Here is a 26105-nt window from a genome sequence, read left to right as displayed (position 1 = left end):
AACAGAACAGAATACCGGGTCTTATTTTACTGTAAGACCAGGTCTTATATAATACCGAGTCTTATATTAATTTTTGCTCCAAAAGACACATTAGAGCTGATTGTCTGGCTAGGTCTTACTTTCGGGGAAACATGGTATTTTGTATGACTTAACAGCTGCTAGACAGTTACAGATCCCTCACCTCTTCAGGTACTGCCCTCCAAACGCTCAACCCTAAATGAAGATGGTTCAAGATGTTCTTAAGCTCTGACTCAGGCCCCTATTAATCTCTATCCATTCATCAATCCTGTTTTTTACTTATTCCATTAGAATAGTTTTAAAATATAGTATTAATTAGACCATATTAAATATAAATTTATATGATACTCAAAAAAAAATGTTGTCATTAAATGAATTAATATAAATACAACCTAGAGTACACTTACTCACCTTCTTCCTTAAGGTTGCTACTCTTCCCTACCCAAGAATTACAGAATTCTAATCAGAAAATAGATGATTATCTTGCATGGTCATCTGCTTGTTGTCTACCCACACAATCTCTCCTACTTTCTCCTACAAACGAATAAAAAGCTGTCCCTCCTTTTAGAAACTCTAACATATTAAATTCTCTTCTGCGTTTGCACTTTTCTTCTTGCTTTCTTTTTTGGGTCCTTAACTAAGACTTTTAGCATGCAGAAGTTTTAACTCTCAAGTATAAACTTTGAAATTCTGTACCAGATTATTAATTAATTAGCATCCCTCCTTCCATAGAAAACCAAGTTCATCTATTTAATCATTTAAAATGCCACATTATTTCCTCGAGGTGGTCCTTTGAGAATAAAATTTACCTCTCACTCATTAAACGTCACCAATTTTTTGTTGTCCTTGTTGTTATTTTTGTTTTTTGTTTAAGAGACACAGCAATACAACAAGCAATAAGCTATACAATATCCATGAAGTTTATACAGGATGTGAAGAAACCCTTATACGGGATGTGAAGAAATCCAAATTCAGATTTAAGGTTAAATAACATTGAATTAAAAATTCCTCTATATCAATCTGATGAACATTTAACAGAAATATAACGTATACCTCCCATATCTGATTAAATTATCTGGATTATAGTTGATCTAGTCATACAAATTAAACATCCAAAATTGAAAAATTGTTGGATTAGTCAATTTCAGAAGAGTCCTGAACTCTTAAGATTATATAGAAAAAAGATAATATGTACATTATAAAACTTTTTTTTTATTCCAGGAGAGTTCTAATCATTTAGGTCTAAAAAGAGTATTAAATACTACCCAGTTACTCAAATGGTGAGAGTGCTAAAATAGAAAAGCTCTAAAGATCTCATCAAAGAAGCAGACAGATCAAAACATTTACTGTTTTAATGTTTTTAAAATTGCATTTTGTAATTATGAATTGGTTTTTCATTGCAGCATTATTTACAACAGCCCCTAATATAGGAATAGTTAGGAAAGCTATGACATATACATGCAACATTATGCAGCCACTGAAAATGTTTATGAAGAGCTTATAACATCATTGAAAGATGTCTGTTGTAGTACTAAGTTAAAAGAGCAGAACCCAAAATTCTATACTTAACATAATCACAGCTACATTTTAAAAACTACAAGAAAAATGTTTTTGGAAAAAATGTATCAAAAGAGTAATAGTGAAAAATTTGAGTAGTGGGGAAAGGGTCTCCTTTTTTCCATTTTTTCTATATACTCATGAACATGACTTTTACGATAGAAATTAGTATAACATTAATTTTTTAAGTTCTATATAAAGATAATTTAATAAGGTAACTTAGATTAACCTTTCTGTTATTATAGTATGGTACCATCCTGGTACACAAAAATCCTACCAACAGAAAAAAATAATGTAAACCAGTCATCAATACATTTGTATTTTTAAAAAGATAAAGAAGTATGAAATTTGGTACCAGTTGGAAGAAACGACAAATTTTCACCTCTGGGTTTTAATAGAAACCATTAAAGTTTACTTCCCTATCAAAATCAGAGAAGATAATCACTCCACTAAAAGACAGAATCAAAAAACACTCATTTTGAAATACTTAGATTGTACTTTCCAAATCATATTAGCTCACATAATAAAGGCTGCCAGCAGTACAGATGGCCTGTTTACTAAGCGCTCCTCAGAGACAAAGTAGGAAAATAGTGTGGTCTCACTTGTGAAATATGATTGATTGACGATTCCATCCTTCGTAGCTGGGATGCCTGGATATCCAGCATCTGCAGGACATTGTTGGCCAAGGTATTTATCAGATAGGCAACACTTGCTAAGGACTGGGTAGTGTAGGCTTTGGTTTCTTCTAGGGCTCTCTGCTTATCTGCTGACTAGGAAAAAACACAAAACAACCACCATTAATTCAAAAATAACCCGTTCTGTCAATCTAACCTACAAAAATACTCATCAAAACCATTCTGTTGCTGAATTTACACACACAAGCTAAAACTGTTCCGAAAACTAATTATGTAAAAATCCAACAAGTGAGTTCACTAATATTTTCATGTTGAATAGATATATCTTTGTACAGATACAAATAAAATCCTGAAGCCATTATTTAAAAGGGGAGATCCAATGGATATTCTGAGCAATGGCACCAAGTACATAGCTTCTCAAAGTCACTGTTGGGAAAGGTAGCGTGATTTGAATGTATAAATTCTGGCCTACTTTATTCTACTTTCCTGTATTTGTCCTTTCCTTCCATTTTAATATGTGAGATGTGGCTATAATGTAATGTCTGATTAAAGTAATTATAATATGATAATAATGATAAAAATAACAAAGTAAATAAAATGGCAATAATCATGACAAAATAAAAATGATGGAAGAACCCTTTCTTCACAAGCATTTTAAGTGTCATAATCCTATGGGACCTAACTTGGCCAAGTATTATAAACTCTACTCGAAAAACAGAAAGCACAGTAAAAAGTGATTTATTTCTAAGGTCACAATGAAAAGCAATGGTAAGGACACACATGGTAAGCTGCTAACTGCCAAACACCATCTTTTTTACCTAGTCCTGTAAAAAAAACTGCAGTTCAGTACGTAGAAGGTTCAGTAGAAAATACACAAGTCTCTGAACCAGAAACTTTTTATCTGAATGTCAGCTGTACCATTTACTACAATATGTCAACTTGGACAAGAGTCAGTTTCTCAATTTCCTCAATTACAAAGCAAGGAAATGAATCTCTGTATCAACCATTCTAAGTACCGTGTTTCCCCCCCAAAAAGACCTAACTGGAAAATAAGCTCTAGCATGATTTTTCAGGAGGACATCCCCTGAACATAAGCCCTAATGCGTCTTTTGGAGCAAAACTTAATATAAGACCCGGTCTTATTTTTGGGGAAACACGGTAGTTGTGAACCTCAGATAAGATAATGGATAACAAAAACCACTTTCTAAAAATACAAATCAAAGGTCACTAACTGTTCAAAGTCCATTATGTCCCACCCTCCCCTCTCCCTCACACTGCAGGAGTCAGAATCAACAACCCCATATACAAGTTTTTCTAGGGGGAGAAAAATTCTTTGGATGAAGCAGCAGTTAATAAAATAACCAAATGATACTATTTTAACTTGAAAAAAGTTAAGAATCACTGTGCTAATTTTCTTTTTCTTTTCATTTCAATCCGTAGTAATCTCAATCTTATCAATGCTTAAATTGACAAGAATTGAAAACAAATTTGGTCAAAAATAAATACTTTCAAAAACCATTTTACAGACTTCCAGATGCTGTATGTGCATGTAGGGCGCTTGGAAGTTGACACATCATCTTAACAAACAAAAAGCTGAACACACTGGAAAATTCAACAACTTTTCTTGAATTTACAGTACAAAACAGTAAGTCATTAACACGTTTTAGACATTACTCAAAATCAGAGTATTTCTTATACAGACTAACCCAAAATTAAAACACTTAGATAATTTGTTAGTATGCTTCACAGGATCAAGGGGATGGCTATCTGGGCAGATATAATTACTTTCAATGTATCCCTTTTTATATTGACAGTACTTGAGATTGTTTGAAAAACAAATATGATTACTATTAATCACTTTATGCTATGCCTTTATTCCTAGTGTGTATGTGAAATCATGTGGCTGATTGTTGTTGCATCAAAGATATGAGAGGCCCTTATATTAGGTGGGCTTCATGTATATTTACTGTTCCATGAAATATTAAAGACCCTATAATGTAAAATGTATAAAGCAAATCTAAATGGAGATGCTATTTGTGGTTGACTTATAACAGTGAAGTAATTCACATCATGAAGCAGGTGTTCTGGGCATCATTCTTCATTTAAAGTAAAACAGAGGAACATTCTGAATTGTAGAAATAAAATGTTACACCAATTTCTTCAAACTGCTCTTTAAAGGAAAAAAAAACTGGCAGCCCATTAAAATCTTGACGTACCTTCATAACAACAATTGTTGTAAATCAAGAATGTTAGTTAATGTAGTTGAAACAAAGAAATCTTCATAGGTACCAGAGAAGAGTATCGCTAACTCTTTTCTAAAGGGGCATAAATTTATTATACATCCACATTTACTAAATTATTAGCCTCAGCCTTCAAAACTATAGAAAGGACAACTCTCAGATCATTATATCAGAAGAATAAGGATGATTCTTGATTGCTTGTAATCTGTGTTTTGACAGGGAGCAGACAGTGAATTTTGAAATGCTTTACTTAAGACTATGCATGAACTTAATTAATAAAACAAAATGGTTTTTAATGTGTTAAAAGAAAAAAAACACACCCTATTCTTGGATCCCTAAGAGAAGGGAGGATACAGGGAAGGTTCATATATGACATAATCATCTATGTAGAAAATCTAAAAGTAGTGACCAAAAAAACTGGAACTAGTAAGAAATTACAGCAAGATTGCAAGATACGAGTTTATTATACAAAAGTCAACTGCTTTCCCATACACCGGCAATAAGCAAGTTTGACATTAAAAACCCCAACATATAAAATACTTAGGTACAAATCTAACAAAATATGTAGAAGATCTATATGAGGAACACTACAAAACTCTGATGAATTAAATCAATAACTAAATAAACAGTCCATGTTCATGAAAAGGAAGACTCAATCGACATTGTCCATTCTTCTCAAATTGAAATACAGATGCAGTGCAAGCCCAACCAAAATACCACCAAGTTATTCTGTGGGTATCAACAAACTGATTCTAAAGTTTATAAAAAGATGGGAAAGACCCAGAATAGCCAACACATTATTGAAGGAAAAGAAAAACACATTATTGGAAGACTAACACTACCCGACTTCAAGACTCACTATAAAGCTACAGTAATCAAGACAGTGCGACACTGATGAAAGAAGACAAAAAGGTCAATGGAACAGAACAGAAATATGCCTACATAAATATAGTCAACCGATCTTTGACAAAGGAGCAAAGGCAAAATGAAATGGAGCAAAGACAGTCTTTTTCAACTCATGGTGCTGGAACGACTGGACATACACATGCAAAACAATGAATCTAAACACAGACCTGAAACTCTTCACAAAAATTAATGCAAAGTCAATCACAGACCTAAAAGTTAAGTGCAAAACTATAAAACTCCTAGAAGATAGAGAAAAAATCCTAGGTGACCTTGGGTATGACAATGACCTTTGAGATACAACATCAAAGTCATGACCCATGAAAGAAATAATTAATAAACTGGACTCCTTATAAACCTCTGCTCTGCAAAAGACAATGTCAAGAGAACTGAGAACACAAGCCACAGACTGGGAAAAAATATTTGTAATAGACACATCTGATAAAGGACTATTAACCAAAATATACAAAGAACTCTTAAAAATCAACAATAAGAAAAGAAACAATTAAAATACAGGCCAAAGACCTTCACAGACACCTCATCAAAGAAGATATACAGATGACAAATAAGCATATGAAAAGATACTCTACATCCTATGTGATCAGGAAAATGCACATTAAACCGAGACACTACTACACACCTATTAGAGGGGCCAAAATCCAGAACACTGACAACACTAAGTGTGATGTGGACTTGGAGCAACAGGAGCTCTCACTCATTGTTGGTGGGAATGAAAAATGATACAGCCGCTTGGCAATTTTTCAAAAAAATTAATTATACTCTTACCATATGATCCAGTAATAATGCTCCTTGATATTTACCCAAAGCAGTTGGAAATTTATGTCCAAACAAAAACATATACATGGATGTTTATGGTAGCTTTATTCATAATTGCCAAAACTTGGAAACAACCAAGATGTACTCCAGTAGGTGATGTGATACATCATATAATGGAATACTATTCAGCACTGAAAAGAAATGAGTTATCAAGCCATGAAAAGACATGAAGGAATCTTAAATGCACATTACTAAGTGAAAGAAGCCAATCTGCAAAGGCTACATACTGTATACGTGCAACAATATGACATCATGGAAAAGGCAAGACCATGGTGACAGTGGTTTTAAGGGTTTGGTTGGGGGGAGGGATGAACAGGTGAAGCACAGGGGACTTTTAGGGCAGTGAAAATACTGTGTATGATACCATAGTGATGGATACACATCATTATACATTTGTCAAAACCCATGGAATATACAACAAGAGTGAACCCTAAAGTAAACTAAAGACTTTGGATGATAATGATTGTCAGTGGAAGTTTATCAATTATAACAAATATACCACTCTGATGGGAGTGTTGAAACCTCTGCATCTTCATCTCAATTTTGCTGTGAACCTAAAACTGCCCTAAAAACAGTCTAAACAAAAAACCATATATTCTAGGATTCTGTAACAGCTACTTTCAAGACAGGCATACCTATTTTAAATTTCACAACTGTTGATACAAACAAAAATGTTATAAATTACACTGCCATTAAAATTATACATTTATATAAAGCTGAAACTATGCTTATAAATTGTACCATAAACTGAAATTTATGTATAAGAATGTAAGCTAGATACCTTACAGATACCTTACATCCTATTTTGATTGTGGAGCAAATTACTGAGCTAAAAGATGCAATCTTAATATATAAACAACACATTCACACCAAATGATGACCAAATAAATGTTACATTGTACTGTACAAATGAAAGTTTTTAAAAAGGGGTTTGCAATTGCTTCAATAGCTTAGAGGAGACTGAGTCATCCCGAGGCACTGGCACAGTGCAGGCACACAGCACACTCCGTAACGCTGCTCAAAAGGATCTGGAAAGCCACCACCATATTCAAATTTCAAGGACAACTGAGTTTTGGCTACATATCATTCATGACATTACTGTTTCTGACGTAAATTTTATTAATTTATTAATTTATAAATTTATTGTGAATTTACAGTTGTTAAATGAGGTTTAACCATAAGTGGTTTATATCTAATGTTTAAATAACATTTTTAAATAAATTAAGTCAGCATAGGCAATCAGATTTCTTTCTTTCCATTTGAAAGGGCTCTGTGCATTACTCAAGCCTATGACAGTTCACACATGAATACAAAAAAAGGAATATGAAAAAAGAATGCAAATGTAGTCCTGTAACTACTAAGGTACTATAATAACTTCGGAAACATGTAGACTAGGGGAAATATTATTTCCGATCTTGGTCCTACAGAATAAGACTTCATTCAATGAACTAGAAATAATTCATTAATTTCTGATACTCATTTATACAAAATTCAGACAGCTATCTATAGCTATACACTCTATAAAACAAAAGTAACAGAAAATGACAGAAAGAAATTCTGAGGATGAACATTACACAGTGGAGCTGTGTGGCCTCTGTTACAAAAAAAAATGTTGAGCTTCCATTCACTGATATGAGGAACTACCATATATAGTCACGTGTTGCTTAATGATGGAGATAAGTTTTAAGAAATGCGTTGTTAGGTGATTTTGTCTTCATGTGATCATAGAGGGCACTTACACAAACCTGGATGGTATAGCCTACCACATACCCAGGCAATATGGCACAGCCTATTGCTCCTAGGCTACAAGCCTGTACAGCATGTTACTGTATAAAACAACACGAGATTAAATCAAGCACAAGATAAAGTGATATAATCAAGAGAATTGGTAAACACAAGATGTAAGAGGCTCTTGGCATAACATGGCATACTGTTCTACAGCAAACATTTTTATAAGTTCAAGGAGTATACTCTAAGATAATAATAAAAAGTATAGTAAATACGAAAACCAGTAACATAGTCATTTATTATCATCATCAATATTATGTACTGTTCAGAATTCTGCTATACCTTTATGACTGGCAACACAGTAGGTTTGTTTACACCAGCATCACCACAAACACTTAATGCATTGTGCTACAAAGTTACAACAGCTACAATGTCACAAGGCAATACAAATTTTTCAGTTCCATTATAATCTTATGGGTGGTCCCCATATAACCTTATGGGACTACCATCATATAACCTTATGGCACTACCATCTTTGGTATATGCGGCTCATCTTTGACCAAAATGTCATTATGCAGGGCATGACTGTATACAAGGCATTGTGCTCAGTCGTGAAAAATTTTAAAATATTGTATTTGCACTTAAGGATCTATTATGGGAGAAGAGTCACATAAATTACTCAAGTGAATTAAACTAGGTAAATAAAAATAAAGAAGAACAATGAAATAAGGATAACATGATGGACAGTATGAGGAAGAAGGCAGGTTGAAAATAATGTGAATGTTAAATGTCTAGATAGATTCTTTTTTTTTTTAAAGATTTTATTGGGGAAGGGGAACAGGACTTTATTGGGGAACAAGGGTCAAATTGTTGTACTTTCAATCTTAGTTGTGGAGGGTTCTGTTCAGCTTCAAGTTGTTCTTTCAGTCTTAGTTGTGGAGGGCGCAGCTCAGCTCCAGGTCCAGTTGCCGTTGCTAGTTGCAGGGGGCACAGCCCACCATCCCTTGCGGGAGTCAAACCGGCAACCTTGTGGTTGAGAGGACAGGCTCCAACCAACTGAGCCATCTGGGAGCTCAGCGGCAGCTCAGCTCAAGGTGCCGTGTTCAATTTTAGTTGCAGGGGGCGCTGCCCACCATCCCTTGCGGGATTCGAGGAATTGAACTGGCAACCTTGTGGTTGAGAGCCCGCGCTCCAACCAACAACTGAGCCATCCGGGAGGCAGCTCAGCTCAAGGTGCCGTGTTCAATCTTAGTTGCAGGGGGCAGAGCCCACCATCCCTTGCGGGACTCGAGGAACTGAACTGGCAACCTTGTGGTTGAGAGCCCACTGGCCCATGTGGGAATCGAACCGGCAGCCTTTGGAGTTAGGAGCACGGAGCTCTAACCGCCTGAGCCACTGGGCCGGCCTAGATAGATTCTTAACCAAGCAAAAAAGACCATACAAAGCTAATTCAGAAAAATAAAATTGCCACAGATTACACATATTGTATATACTTTTTAATCAGGTAAACTATTTCATGACAATCCTCAGTAAATATATAAAAAAAATTAAAAAAATAAAAAAAAAAACTATATCCCCTATTAACCTTCAAAAATATCAGGAAATTTCTACATCATTATTACTTTGTACTGATAACCAAAATAGGTTCACATTGGAGACATGAGTAATTTCTTCAAAGGATAAACACCAGATATACTCATATGTGAACAATCTCTCTATATAAACAATCATATATATAAAGTTTTTTAATTTGTAAAAAAGCTTATTTTGTCTTGGCTTCCAAGTCATGAAATCATAATATTGGAATCAGAACTTATTCACAAATCTCAGTAATATTTTCTTAGCCATTAATTTTACCCCCAACCTATTGCCAACGGCATCTTTGGGAGAGAAGCCATCCTCATCATATTTTCTGTCAAATCTTCCACCACTCAAGTACAGTGTTAAGAAAATATGTTTTCAAATTTACAGCTGCCCCTACAAACCTTCAATATAGTAATTCTGGGGACAGTTCAGCATATGCTCCACAAAAAATATTCTGATACACTCGAGTATGATACTATGTAATTCTCTGGCTTTATCAGGCGATAGTTAACCCTAAAACAAACAAACAAAACAGAAACCTCTTCCAAGGGTTTCAATTTTTTAGTCTGAGCTTATATAAATTCCATTACATTTATAGGTCTAAATTTATCTCAGAAAAATAATCAAATGAGAAAATGAAAGGCATAGACAAGAGTATTCACTGACATAGCTAACAGTGAAAGAGAAAAAAACATGAGACATTAAGAATACATTCACATAGTACATTCATCCAGTAATGAAAAAAATATTGCTATGTATTACTGATACATTAGAAAGATATCTATAAACTAACTAAATGAAAAAGAGCTGGCTACACAGCATCTTTAACACAATCATCCTAATTCTGTAGGTACCTCTCTGTGTAAATATGAATATAAGAAAAAAGTAACAGACAACCCCAACTTCTATAACTAATTTTCATAAAACTCTCCTGATTTGGAGATGAGGGACAAGCACAGCACTTCTACAATCGTCTTATACTCGTAAGAAATCCTCACTCATTTACACATGTGCTATATATAAACGAATGGATATACATCCATATATGTATACTCACAGATATACAGAGGATAAGTGATTAAAAAGAAGTCTCATCTTTCATCAAGTCCTGTATGAGTAATCTAACACCTTTATTAAAATATGGAGGTAACTTTTGAATATGGTCCTCACCTTTGGAGCCTGAACTGTAATCCCAAGACAACAGAAAGTCTCATTTAATATCCAGTTACACAAATAATTGGAAACCATCTTAATGTCCAATAGAAGGGAAAGAGTTAAATAAATGTGGCACAACTATATATTCAGTATTAAAAACTGCTTATGAACAATCCTCATGATATAAAGAGAACACAAAACTATTTAAAATATAGTAAAAATGCTAAATAATGCACCCCCAATAACATGAATTTGAATATAATGCAATCACCTCCAGAACCTTCAAACCATATGTCCTTGTACTGTATGAAATTTGTTTTAAAACTTTGTGTCATTATGGTAGGGTTTTACTATATCTTAACTATATAACATGATATGTACATAACATTATAGTATGCATATGTATATGAAATTATGCATTATTTATGAATAGATATTAGAAAAACATACGTTATGTATTATATATTAACAGTTATTAGAAGGAAATGTTCACAGTTTTATTAGTGAGACTACAGATAATCTTACTGTTGATACTTTTCCATTTTCTGTTACACATTCCTCATAACTAAAAATGTTTTTTCAATAATATGGATGCCACATTATCTGTGTTTTATTTTGGTACAAAAGTTAGTCTTTGCCACAACTATGGAACTGGACTAGTTGGGGACTGCCACACAATCAGGAAGGACCACAGGGACTACACCACTCAGCCCAGCCTACAAATAAACTAGAAATGTATTACTATGATGACCAACTGCAGAGCTCTTTTCTTTCCAAATTGATCTAACAACAGCAGAGCCCATTAGAAACATTCCTTCTAAGTAACAAAAAATCATTTTTAGCTACATCTCCTGAGGATTCATGAGGGACCACAAAGGAAGTACTACTTTTTCAAAGGCCTCCTCAGTCATATAGTAGAATCACTCAAAAATTCTATACCCACTAATTTAGCACAGCACACTTTGTAAAAGGATACTCCCTCGCTCAATAAATGATGCTGGCTATAAAACACAGGACATAATTCAATGTAAAGGGATGGTGAATGTCTATGATAATGGCTTGAGCTTGTTTAAATTCCTGTGTTTGCATGCAGCAGCCATTTTTCAGGAAGTAGTAAAGGACTGTCAATTTGAAATTAGGTTCATTCTTTGTTTTTATTGCCATGCAATACAACAGGCTTTATATCTTTGTTTGCTTTAGGGTTTCATTCTGCTTTCTTTTGTATGTTAGCTTGTGTCTTCCATTTTGTCTCTTACCCAAATAAATTCAGTGTAGCAAAGCAGTATAGAGAATATCATTTGTTTCTTGTTCAGCAACCATTCTACTATTCTCTGATAAAGAATTCCACATCCATGTGGGGAATTCAGTTCGTGTGGGCTGATTCCCACTCTTTCTCCACCTTACCAATGCCACATTTATAGACACATGACCCAAACCTACCAAAAGTACACCAATCCTTTGGTCACTGACTGATTTAGAGAATGGCATTGATTCAAGCCAAGCAAATTAAGAGTCTTCTCTGGAACTTTTCTAACAGATTTATTGGAAAATATTATTTAGCAAGGATTGCTGTGGTTGCCTACGGACACATGTTCTGACCTCCCTTCAGAATATGCTTTAGGGAACACAGCTGACTGCCAGCCAGCAGTTGCACCTTCATATCGGGTGCTCATGCTGAGGCCACACTTGTCCTAAGAAATGTATTACTCCTGAATAATAAAGTACAGATTATACTTGAAAGTAGTTACCTTGATTTTGGCCCTCCCTGATTTCATAAATGATAATGGCAAGAGGTTAAGAGCCAAAGGAGACTAACAAGGATCCTATTTAATCCTTGTGTTGTGTCAATATTCTCGACTCATAAATCTCCTGATTTTGGAAAGTCATGCCCTTAAGTATTGATCCAATCTCTCTGGTATGCCACACAAACTTCATTTTCTGCGTGCTGAGCTTCTCACTCATCATCTGTTGCTTCTTACCAAATGCATATCCTGAGCCCCAATTCTACTGCTCTCTAGGCAAACTTCTTACTCTGAATCACATCGTTCCTGGTATCTAAATTCTCATTTATAAAGCCCCTCTTGCTGAACTGCTCCTTTGACCTGATCGTACCTGTCCATGCTCACCATTTCTGTCCTCCACATCTATGTTTACAGCTTCAACTGTTTTAACCTAAACCACTGAATTTGCTCCCCCTCATCATATCCCATTTCTCCTTTTCCAGTCTCTCAAAGCTAAGTCAAATAATCCTCTCCACCCAAAATGTAACCTTCCTTACTCTCTTACCAATTAGAACCTTTATCGTTCATGACCTTACATAGCAATACAAATCATTTTTGAATCATTTAAAAGTTTTCTTAAAATGGTAACACCAGATAAATAAACTGCATAGAAAACTTACAAGTGCTTTATTTAAGTGTAAGATTGCTCCAATTTCTAAATGCCTACCTTTATGTGGACATAAAAGTGCTAAAATATATAGAGAGACATATATACACACACACATATTTTAGAATATAAGCTGTATACTGTTCTAACTACACAGATGAAAAACATGAATTCCTTCAGATGAAGCACTGTGAACTTGGGATCTTTGCAGATTCTATGAATGAAACTACAGGCGGAATATTCTATAATTTTTCAGTACACAGAGGTTTAAAAGACTCAAGGTAGGAAGATGCCTGTCTATGCTCACCCCAGACACACACACACATCTCACTCCTCAGCACAGAGACAGACAGACACACACACGCGCGCACACACACACACACAGAAACCCAACTAGAAATTTAGATTTCACAGAAACCCAAGGTAGAAATTTAGATTGAAAACAAAACTCCTTATGATTTTTAAATTATCACAAAACAATTACCGTGTTTCCCCAAAAATAAAACCTAGTCGGACAATCAGCTCTAATGCGTCTTTTGGAGCAAAAATTAATATAAGACCCGGTCTTATTTTACTATAATATAATTGTTTTACTCTAAGACCAGTCTTATATAATTGTTTTACTCTAAGACCGGGTCTTATATAATATAACACAACATAATATAATTCCAGGTTAATATAATACCGGGTCTTATATTAATTTTTGCTCCACAAGACACATTAGAGCCCATATCTGGCTAGGTCTCATTTTCGGGAAAACACGGTATAAATAAGATAAGCCTACTATAAGAACCTTCTTAGGCCAGCCCGGTGGCTCAGGTGGTTGGAGCGCCGTACTCCTAACTCCGAGGTCACTGGTTTGATTCCCACATGGGCCAGTGAGCTGCGCCCTATACAACTAAGACAGTGAACAACGGCTCTCCCTGGAGGTTGGCGTGGGCTGCTGCAGGCTGTTGTGTGCGGCCGTGGGCTACCATGTGCTGCCAGGAGCAGCCGATGGCCAGCGTGAGTGGCCGGCAGCTGGTGAGAGCTGCCGTGAGCTGCTGTGAGAGGCCCACCCACAACTGGCGACCAACTGCCTCAGCCGGGGGAGCACGGCTCATAATACCAGCACGGGCCAGGGAGCTGTGTCCTACACAACTAGACTGAGAAACAACGGCTTGAACCAGAGTGGGGGGTGGGGAGGGAAAGACAAAAAAACGAACCTTCCCAACAGGGTTTTGCATCTTGAAAGGTGATTTGGAGACACTTTACTGACAAAATTAAGATGTCACTCATAGGAAGTTAAGTGAAAATGTAATCAGTGAAAAATACATCTATCAACTTGGGAATTAGAAGATAAGTTCGTATGGAATTGAGGGAAATATAAAAGTATATGTAAAAAGACTGATGGTGATCTTTATGAAAATCTTTTTTTAACCTGTCATTTTGGATCACATCTTTATCTGAGAAGCACTGCTTCATCTTGATTAAAAAGGGAAAATAAACTCCTCCTCCCCACCACGTATCTATCATCTCATCTACACTAGGCCAATTACAATACCATTGCCCACTCTAGGTAAGAGTGAGTTTGTTTGAGATATAGGACAACAACACAGAAACCTCCCCGGATTTTTCAAACTGATTCCAAAAGAGAACTTCCTTTTCCTCTTACCTCACATACATGATATCACACAGTGCATGGAGTAGGCCGATCTGAAAGGATGCAGCCAACATGCAGAAAAAAGCAGAAATGAGAGACAGAGTCCTTAATTCCATTCACTTCTGCTTTTTCACATGCTTTAATCAGTAACTAGCAAATTCATTCTTGTTAAGTTTCTTCAAATTGAGTTTCTGTCACTTGAAGCCAAAGAACCCTAAAGTACTTAAAAGTTTTCTTATTAATAGTTTAATGTACACTGGTTTCACTTCTCAATAACATAGCAACTTTAAAATAGTCAAGTTATGTCATCTACCTAGACAATCTATGTTTAGGCTAACTAGAAACAACTGAGGCAGATAAACTTGATGTTCACCTCTCCACAACTAAAGTGTCAGAGGCGAGCCAGAGAAAAAGAAGCTTACTTTAGAAATAAGATAAGTGATCACAGACTAACCTTTTAGAGATTCAGAAAATAAAGTTATTTGCTGAAATTGTGGTTGACTTTTGGGGAAACCTATCACTAAAGTCAAAGTGGATTTTCTAGGAAATAATGGGAATAGAAAAAGATAGGGCATTTGGGTTCTTATTTTAGCTATGCTGTCTTATGTAACCATTAATAAGTCATTTACACTCTCAAGGACTCAGTTACCACATGCTACATTGAAAAAACTACATTATCATGTCATTTTCACAATAAAACACCATGATTCTTTTTGGAACATACCTGAAAGTAGGCAATTTTAGATTGAACTACATATGCTTATCTAAAAAGTGTCAAATCACAAGTTTTATAATAGTATCTATTTTAGATTTGGGAAAAAATGAGCATATTTGGTAAATCTGACAAAAAACTTGCTTTTTAAAAACAAGCTCACATTTACTCATTAGCCTTTTAAAAAAATATTCCAGGTGCCTCCTCCTCCCTGCACCCAAAAAGATAGGAAGAATGTAAAGAACACTGTACCACATGTACGCATAAAAACTCTTATAGGCCATCCTGGTGGCTCAGGCGGTTGGAGCTCCGTGCTCCTAACGCCGAAGGCTGCCAGTTCAATTCCCACATGGGCCAGTGGGCTCTCAACCACAAGGCTGCTGGTTCAACGCCTTGACTCCCGCAAGGGATAGTGGGCAGCGCCCCCTACAACTAAGATTGAACACGGCACCTTGAGCTGAGCTGCCACTGAGCTCACAGAAGGCTCAGTTGGTTGGAGTGCATCCTTTCAACCACAAGGTGGCCGGTTCGACTCCCGCAACGGATGGTGGGCTGTGCCCCCTGCAACTAAGATTGAAAGGACAACAACTTGACTTGAAAAAAGACCTGTAAGTACACACTGTTCCCCAATAAAGTCCTGTTCCCTTTTCCAAATAAAATCTTAAAAAAAAAAAAAAAAAAACTCATTAAAAAAAAAAAACTCTTGTAATCCTTCTACTGGTATCGTACTAGCTGAAAATTAAAATCAATAAACTTAAAAATAACTGCATTTTAAAATATGTTATAAAACATGGCAGATCACATTTGTGCTAAGGTTAACACCCCCTCAAACTCCATTAAAATAACAATAGACATTTTAAAAGGGAACAAAACAAACAACCAAAAAACCCTTAAAGGCTCAATACTAAAGGTCCAAATATGACTAAAAAAAATACAAGAAAGAGAAAACAGAGCAGAAACAAAAACCATTCAAATCATACAAGCTGATTTTCCAGAGCTAAAGAATATAAATGTCCACCAAATGTAATCATCAAATGATTTAGTACAATTAATGAAAAAAAGACCCATAGCAAAGAATATAATCATGAGAAATAAATGATTCTACAAGCTTTCATACAAAAACAAAAACAAAATCATACACAAAGAATCAGGATTCAAGTTCCAGTCAAGATGGCAGAGTAGATAAACACTGTGCTTCCCTCCTCGCATGACCACATCAAAATTGCAACTAAACTACAAAGCAACCATCATTGAAAATAGCCTGAAGTCCAGCTGAACAGAAGTCCTATAACTAAGGATACACAGAAGAAGCCACACGGCGACTGGTAGGAGGAGGGGGAACTAGGAATGGGCTGGTCCCACAGTTGCGTGTGACCATTAAAAATTGGGATCGATGCCTCAGCTACAGAGAACCCCTTTAAGGAGTGAGTGGTCCCAGCCTCACACCAGGCTTCCAAACCGAGGATTCCAGTGCCAGGAAGAAAAGTCCTCACAATTTCTAGCTGTAAAAACCAGCAGAGATTGTAGCTGAGTGAGATGGAGGGCTACTGGAGTCCACAGCGTTCCTTTTAAAGGGCTCACGCAAGGACTCACTTGCTAACAGACTCACTGGCTCTGAGCTCCAACCCTGGGGCAGCAGTTGAAAAGGCCAGGGAAATGTGGGGAGAAACTGAATTGTCTGGCTTCAAGGCGAGGACTGCAGGGGCAGCATTCTCCCAGACAGAACTGTTGGTAGAGGCCACTGTTCCTTTGTTCAGCTGTCCCACCACTCAGCCCGCATGCACAGGTGGACACCATATCTGAGTCTCCATCTACCTAGCCAACACTGTTCACACTGCACTGATGATTCCCTGAGACTCCACCCAACTTGTGGGCCCACCCAAGGCACCTCATTGGCTTCCACATACAAATGGCCAGTCAAGGATCAGGCTGCAGGCTGCCCTAAAATCTCTCAAAGGTTCACAAACCCTAAATGGCATGCCCTATACCTCTTGCTAAGCAGCCCCAGGTCCAGCACTAGCACAAGACAGCTTCAGTTTACAGCTTAGTCTTTCTTTCCCAGGCACCTCCAAGCTCACCATAACTGGCAAACATCTGCAGATGACTTTGTAACTCATACAAACTCATACAAGTGGCCATGGAAGAGCACTGGCAGCAGCTAACCTTGGTCTGCAACAGAGCCATTTCCAAGTAGCCCCAGAACCAACATACATGGTGGATAGCTTCAGACTATACCAGAGTACCACCAACCACCTCCACAAATAACACACCCAAAGGGCAGACTTGGCAGGCACCAGAGACCTGCTAAAGTGAATCCTACTCCATAGCGTCAGCCCCTACACAACAGCTCCTCCACTGTACTCACAGCCAGTTCTATGACCAATCAACCTGTCAATCCTTCCCACTGACATGCAAACAGCAACCAAGGCTTAGCTACAACAGGAAGGCACACACAACCCACACAAGGGACACACCTGGAACAACCGGCTCAGGAGACCAGGGAGACTGTGTCACTGAGCCCCACAGGACACCCACCAAATAAAGCCTCTCTAATAAGACTTGGAGACATAGCAGCACTACCTAATACACAGAAACAAACACAAGAAGGCAGCCAAAAGGAGAAAACAAAATCATGCCCCAAATGAAAGATCAGAACAAAGTTCCAGAAAAAGAACTAAACAAAATGGAGAAAAGCATTCTACCAGATGAAGAATTCAAAACATTGATTATAAGGATACGCAATGATCTCAGGGAGAACTTCAACACAGAAATAGGAAGCATAAAAATGGAGATTAAAAAGGAAGAATACATTAGAGGGAATCAACAGTAGATTAGATGAAGCAGAGGATCAAATCAGAGACTTGGAGGATGAGGTAGCAGAAAACACCCAATAAGAACAGCAAAAAGAAAAAAGAATTTAAGAAAATGAAGCTTCTGGGACTATATTAAGTGTACCAATGTAACCGTTTGTCTTGTTGTACTTGCCCCCAAAGAAAGGAGAGCCTGTGAGACGGATCCTTTCAGGGACTTCGCTAATCCTTTGTGTTTGCACCTCATGTCTCCCTGCTTGGCCCCAAAAAGATGGCTGGTCAGCCAATGACGAGTAAGATTCCCCATGTGGGGGACAACTCAAGCCTGGTGCAGTCGAGTGGGGACCAACAGGGGAACCCATGGGGTTCATAGAGGTGGGCACAGCCCCCCACCTTCCCCAGGCTAAGGAAAGCCTCTGCCTCTGTGGCTGCATTTCTTCCCAAAACCTGCAAGGGAAGTGATTCAATGATGTGCTCTCCATCTATTCATATGCATATAGGTTTTGTCCCTTGGGGAAGTACAAACATTCTGAGACTTATGGTGCAGCTGCCTGCAGGCAAGGTTGATTGGCTTGAATCAGTTTCCTATTATGGTGTATGGAATTCACAGATCTTGAGATTGACAAGGTTTATCTCCTTAACTTCCCCACCTAACGAATGAAAGCTAATGCATTGGCCCGACTAGACACCACAGCCCAGACCTGGAAGCTGCCAGTCCCTTGGCCCTCACACTTAAACTCTATTCATGGCTACTGTCTTTTCTTAACCCTGCACTGCCCTCCTTGCTCCCCACACCCTCGTTGTGCTGGACGCGACATACCAACATTCACATCATAGAGGGACCAGGAAGAGAAGAGAGACAGCAAGGAATTGAAAACCTATTTGAAGAAATAAATTGTGACAGAAAACTTCTCTACCCTGGCAGAGGAAATAGTCATACAAGCCCATGAAACACAGAGAATCCCAAACTAGATGAACTCAAAGAGGCCCACACCAAGACACATAATCAAAATGCCAAAGGTTAATGACAAAGAGAGAATCTTAAAAGCAGCAAGAGAAAAGCAGTTAGTTATCTACAAGAAAACTTCCATAAGATTGTCAGCTGATTTCTCTCAACAGAAACTTTACAGGCCAGAAGGGACTGGCACAAAATATTCAAAGAGATGAAAATCAAGGACCTACAACCCAGATTATTCTACTCAACAAATCTATCATTTACAATCAAAGGACAGATAAAGAGCTTTCCAGACAAGAAAAAAACTAAAGGAGTTCATCACCACCAAACCAGTACACAAGACAAAACAAAGGGACTTCTTTAAGAAGAAAGAGAAAAAAAGATTAAAAATACGAATAAGAAAATGGTAATAATTACATATCTATCAACAATTACTTCAAATGAAAATAGGTTAAATGCTACAATCATAACATAGGTTGTCTGAATGGATAAGAAAACAAGACTCTTACATATGCTGCCTATAAGAGACTCACTTCAGATCAAAAGACACACACAGACTGGAAGTAAAAGAATTAAAAAAGATATTTCATGAAAATAGAAATTTAAAAAAAGCTGAGGTGGCAATACTTCTACCAGACAAAATAGACTTTCAAATAAAGGCTATAACAAGGGACAAAGAAGAACCCAGTAATCCCACTTCTGGGTATTTATCCAAAGAAACACTAATTTAAAAAGACGTATGTATCCATAGGTTTACTGTAGCATTATTTACAATACCCAAAGATATGGATGCAACCTGGGTGTTCATCAATAGATGAACGGATACATAAGAGGTGGTACATATATACAATGGAGTATTACTCAGCCATAAAAAAGAATGAAATCTTGCCATCTGCAGTAACACGAACGGACCTAGAGGGTATTATGCTGAGTGAAGTAAGTCAGACAGAGAAAGACAAAGGTCATATGATTTCACTTATATGTTGAATCTAAAAAACAAAACAAACAAAAGAAAAACTCACAGATAGAGAACAAACTGATGGTAACCAGATGGGAGCGGAGTTGGGTGGATGAGTGAAAAAAGGTGAAAGTCCAAATTATCAGCTGTAAAAAGAGGCACTGGGATTTAAAGTACAGTATAGGAAATACAGTCATTAATATTGTAATAACTATAGATGGGTACCACATTTACCATAAGTTATATAAATGTCTAATCACTATGTTGTATACCTGAAATTAATGTAATATTGTATGTCAACTGTAATTGAAACATAAAAAAATATTTTGAAAACCAAGTTTGCATTAGTGAATAAATAAGATTGATCTGTTAAAAAAAAATCAGGAATCAAAATGGCACTTAACCTCTCAAAAGCAACACCAAAAGCTAGTAGAAAATGAAGAAAGTTGAAGAATGCTGTCACAATATGAGAAAATTATTTCCAACCTATAATTCTATACCTACTCAAACCATCAATCTAGTGAAAGTTGAATAAGATTGTCAATTTTCTTTTAACTTTAAACATATTCCTCAGCAATCACTGAAGGATATGCATCATCAAAACAGAAAGCTGAGGAAGCAGGAAGCATGGGAAACAGAAAATAGCATCTATACCAAAGAGGCAAAGGGAAGTCCAAGATGGATGGCAAAGGAAATTTCTGAGATGACAGCTGTGCTGTAGGACTGAAACGTTAATAATCCAGACAATCCAGATTGGAGAAAATGGAAAGGGGCTCCAAGAAATATGTCTCCTGGAGGCAGAAATGAAACTGATACTGAGAGATAATTCTCCATGGGTGGTCTGCATTTATGTACATCATGTGAGCAGAGGCGCTGATTGCCTTATTCCAGACTATCTGTTTAAGGATGTCTGTATAGAAAATAATCTTAGAAGATAAGGACAGCACCTCCATCTGGAACAAAGGGTAGGCATGCTTCCTAACCAATATAAGAGATTTAGGGCTAATCCCAATAACATAACCCACTGTATATGTAGATATCACCTGGCATTCTTCTTATCACACTGAAAATTGGGGTTTGGGGGAAAAGCACCATGAAAGAAAATGCTGTCATTCTGATTAATGCTAGTCCTGTGAATAATAAAGTCCTATGTCTCTGACCCAAGAGTCTCATGTCTTCTCCCAGAGCATCCATAAAACTGGCTGGCTAACCTGTTAGTCCTAGATAGGGTTAAATTTCAGATCCTTCACAGTTTTTAACAACTAATAGGTTACTGACATGTTTCAGTATGTTGCAGTAAGATTTATACATCCAGGAGAAAGTTTAGATGTAAATAACAGACACATAAGTAATAAAGCTAGCCAAAAAAATGAGGTAATTATTAGCTCTAAAGGGAAAAAAGCTTTGCTTAAGAATATAATCATAGTCCACTGTATGCTTCAGCTGTGACTGTTTAAATAGACACATTGAAAAAATTAAAATTGGTAAAAGTTATGGAGAAAAGGTGGGAAGAAGTGTAAGAAAGCACAGTCAGCATTTTTCATAGAAATGTTCAAAACATTAGAATTAGTACCATGAGCATGGACATATGGAGATAAACATCAGAAGAAACAGAAGAGTTGAAAGTGCTTCTGGACAGAGGGAAATCAGCCGTTAAGGGGTACTCCTGAAGCTTTTTATTTGTTTTTACTGGACATCCACTAGACCTGCAATGTTGGAAATAATCAAATCTGTGTTATTCAACATGAGAGTCACTAGGCACATGTGGCTATGGAGCACTTCAAAGGTAGCGAGTAGAAATGCACAATTGAATTTTAAATTAAATTTTGATTAATTTGAATTTAAGTAACCCTACAGATTAATATAAAAAATCAACTGCATTTTCATACAATAGCAATAAACAATCCAAAAACTAACTTAAGAAATCAATTCCACTTATGATAGAATCAAAAAAATTTAGGTACTTAGGAATAATTTTAAAAGCAGAAATGTAGGATTTCTAAACTGAAAATTACAAATCATTAAAAGAAATTAAAGACCAAGTTAAATGGAAAAATATCCCAGAAGACTTCATATCATTAAGAGGGTTCCCCAAGTTTATCTATAGATTCAACACAATCCATATCAAAATCCCAGAAGCCTTTTTGGCAGAAATTAGTAACTGATCCTAAAATTCATATGGAAATTCAAGGAATGCAGGGTAGCCAAAATAATCTTGAAAAAGAACAATGTTGGAGCACATATAAATTACAATTTCAAAGCTACAAAAGCATAGTAATCAAGACTATAGTACTGAAATAAGGATAGACATATGGATCAATGGAATAGAACTGAAAGTCCAGAAATAAAACCATACGTTCATAGGTTATTACTTTTCAACAAAGGTGCCAAGACAATTCAATGAGGAAAGAAAAGTTTTCAACAAATGATGCTGGGACAACTGGATATCCATATTGCAAAGGAATAAATATTGACTTCTACCTACAACATATGCAAAAATTAACTCAAAATGGATAAAAAACTTAATAGTAAGAGTTAAAACTATAAAACTCCTAAGAGGAAATATAATAGTAAATCTCTGTGACCTTGCATTAGTAGGCTATAGTTTCTTAGATATAATACCTAAAGCACACACACACACAAACAAAATATGTTAGAATTCATTAAAATTAAAAACTTGTATGTCAAAGGATACCATCAAGAAAATGAAGAGAACCCACAGAATGGGAGATAATAGTTGCAAATTATGTATCTGATAAGGACAAGTATCCAAAATATAAGCACTCTTGCAATTGAAAAAGTAAAAAAAAATCCAATTTTTTAATGTGAATGGATTTGAACAGACATTTCTCCAAGGAAGAAATACCAATGGTCAATAAGCACATGAAAAGATGCTCAACATTGTTAGTCATTAGCGAAATGCAAATCAAGACTACAAAAAAGGCCACCTTACATCCACTGAAATGCCATAATAAAAAAGACAGTCAATAACAACTGTTGGTGAGGATGTGGAAAAATAAACCCTCATACAATGCTAGTTGGAATGTGAAATGGTGCAACCACATCAGGAAACAGTCTGGCAGTTCCACAAATGGAGTTACCATTTGACCCAGCACTTCCATTCCTAACTAGGCATATACCCAAGAGTAATGAAAACATATGCCCACAGAAAAACTTGTACATGATGTTTACAATGTTATATGTTGTATATGTTGTGGTAGCATTATTTATAACAGTGAAAACATGGAAACAACCCAAAAGTCCATCAACTGATGAATGAAAAATAAAATGTCACATCTATTTAGTCATAAAAACGAATGAAGCACTGATCCATAATAAAACATGGATTAACCCTGAAAACATACTACCCGAAAAAAACTAGGCATAAAGGTCAATGGTGTATGATTCTATTTATATGAAATGTCCAGCAAAACAACAACAACAACAACAACAAAAAACCCAAAAGTACATTAGTGATTGCTTAAACATGAAATAGCTAGGAGGATACGAGGTGATTGCCAAAGGGTACAGGGTTTCTTTTTGAGGTAATGAAAATGTTCTAAAATTAGCTATAGTTATGGTTGCACATATCTGTGAACACTATAAACTTCTGAATTTGTACACTTTAAACATGAATCACAACTCTTTACAGCTGTTATTTTTTTTAAAAGATGGAATTATGTATCGACATACAACATGGTGAACCTTGGAAATATGTTAAATAAATGAACCGACACACAAAACGTCACCTATTGTTATGATTTCATTTATACAAAATTCCCAGAATAGGCAAATCCATAGACACAGATAGATTCGTGGTTGCCAGGGGACAGAAAGAGGGGGGGGGTGGGGAAATGACTGATGAAGGATAAAGGGTATGGGCTTTTTCTTTTTGGAGGGATGAATCAGACAGTGATGATGGTTAGATCATCTTGTGAATATACTAAACATCACCAAATTCTACACTTTAAGTGAGTGAATTTTACGCTAGGTGAAATACTTCTATATCTCAATTCAAAACAATTTAAATAGCCATGAATGGCCAGTAGCTACTGTATTGGCCAGCACAGCCATTGAAGGTGCCTAAATTCAGAAAATGCTTTCTATGAGCAAGAAACAGACTTTTGTCTTAAGCCATTGGGAGGTAGGGGTTGGGAAGGGAGGGAAAGCAAACAAATTTAAAAATGGCAAAGAAGTGCTAAACATTTTGCTTGTAATTGCTTAAAAATTTTGAGCATAAATTCAGAAAGTCCAAAAGCTGTGGACTAGGGACAGATGAAACATTCAAAATAATGTTTCAATTCTATGGGCATAAGCTTCTAGATCTATAAAAAGAAAATTAACTACAACAGCATTTCCCAGACTATGCTGTGGTATTTATTAATAGCTGTTGGGCATCCAAGAATTGTTTTGGGGACTAATATTTTATGAAATACTACCGTTTTTTCCCTGAAAATAAGACCTAGCTGGACCATCAGCTCTAGAATGTATCTTTTGGAGCAAAAATTAATATAAGACCCAATATTATATTATACCCAGTATTATATTATATTATATTATATTATATTATATTATACCCGGTCTTATAGTAAAATAAGACCAGGTTTTATATTAAGTTTTGCTCCAAAAGACGCATTTGAGCTGATGGTCCAGCTAGGTCTTATTTTTGGGGAAACACAGTACATGTAGGTAAGTTAAACAGCTTTCTTTACTTGAAAGACATGCCAGAACATTTAAAATGCTGTTGTGCTTTGCAATATCCACTTTACAACACAGATATTTTTACATATTATGCAATGCTAGATTGGGAAATATTGGACTATATGATTACCCTGGTTCTGTCAGCTTCAAAGCTATATGATTCTTAGAAACGCTTTAATCCATTTTTGTTCTTTATTTAATTTGGTTTGGCACAAAGGTAAATCAGTAATTTATGGGAAAAATAATCAGTTACCTCTACATAAATATTGATATATTTCTTTAGGTTCTTAACATTCTAGTCCTAAAGTTACAGAGATACAAACCAACATGGCTATAATATTTAAAAAACAAAAATCAAGAAGTAATCCACATTATGGAATACAACTACATACAGTAAACTAAGCCTAAGTACATACAAATATGACATAGGCATAACTTCTGTGACACTGTGATGTTTACTACTGTTCCCTGCTACTTAGGATATCAAAGTGGCTGGAACAGTATCTGTCCCAAGCAGGAGTCTCCTCTTTCTATTTTATTACACTTATTCCAAAAATTTCCCTAAATTATAGTCCATTTTGGAATCTCACAAGTATCTAAATCAAGTCACTTCTCCCTGAAGTACATTAGTACTGCAAATAATTCAAAAGAGAGACTCTTTTTCTTCCTTAAAGACACTTATTTCATATTTATTGAAGGTAACCAACTGTGCAGCAGGCTTACAGTGTTCAAATCCTGCACATTCCAAAAAAGGACTGGCCCTTGGTCAGATCCTGGAAGGAAAGATGTAAGTCCTTAAAACACCTTCCTGGTAAAAGAAAGTATCTCTGTGCACCTGATGCCTAGGGCCACATCAGATAGTTATGCTAAACAATGTGATTTACGGGAAACACCTATTTCATTTACAAAGGGGCCTTGGGACGTGCTATATCAGTCTGATCTCTCAGGGCGAGGGCCAAGAAGCAAGAGCTAAGATCAATCACAAGGGCGCTCCATGCCTATATAACTGAGCCCCACAATACCCACTGTACACACCAGGACTTAACTGGTTGGTTAAGTCAGCTTAACTGGTTAGTAATACTTCATATGCATATTTTAAACAAAGATTTTTTTTATCTCTACTTGAAACACTGAAAAACAAAACAAATATTTGATATCAAAGAAAAATGTTTTCATCCCACATAATAGATAATATAAAGAGGCCATATCTAGGATAATTAGAGCATCAAGTAAGTAATGATAAAAATGGACTATAACCCAATAAATAAAATGGGCTGAAAGT

At 36.2% G+C, this 26105-nt stretch overlaps 1 protein-coding gene across 45 annotated transcripts in view; it reads right to left on the bottom strand.

Annotated features, from left to right (window-relative positions):
* ABI2 (abl interactor 2) overlaps window positions 1-26105 on the bottom strand; it is a 105162-nt gene that overhangs the window by 54564 nt on the left and 24493 nt on the right. For 35 of the 45 annotated variants that reach the window (XM_019726864.2, XM_019726863.2, XM_019726869.2 and 32 more), the window contains exon 2: window positions 2178-2345. The exons of the other annotated variants lie outside the window; for them this stretch is intronic. In XM_019726864.2, coding sequence (XP_019582423.1) covers window positions 2178-2345 — 168 coding nt within the window. The remainder of the gene's footprint in view (window positions 1-2177; window positions 2346-26105) is intronic. 45 annotated transcript variants of the gene reach the window in all.

The sequence above is a fragment of the Rhinolophus sinicus genome, linkage group LG01 (genome assembly GCF_036562045.2).
Source record: "Rhinolophus sinicus isolate RSC01 linkage group LG01, ASM3656204v1, whole genome shotgun sequence".
In the NCBI taxonomy this organism is placed as follows: Eukaryota; Metazoa; Chordata; class Mammalia; order Chiroptera; family Rhinolophidae; genus Rhinolophus; species Rhinolophus sinicus.
The sequence above is the reverse complement of the archived record's forward strand: the minus strand, read 5'-3'. Positions and strand labels throughout refer to the sequence as shown.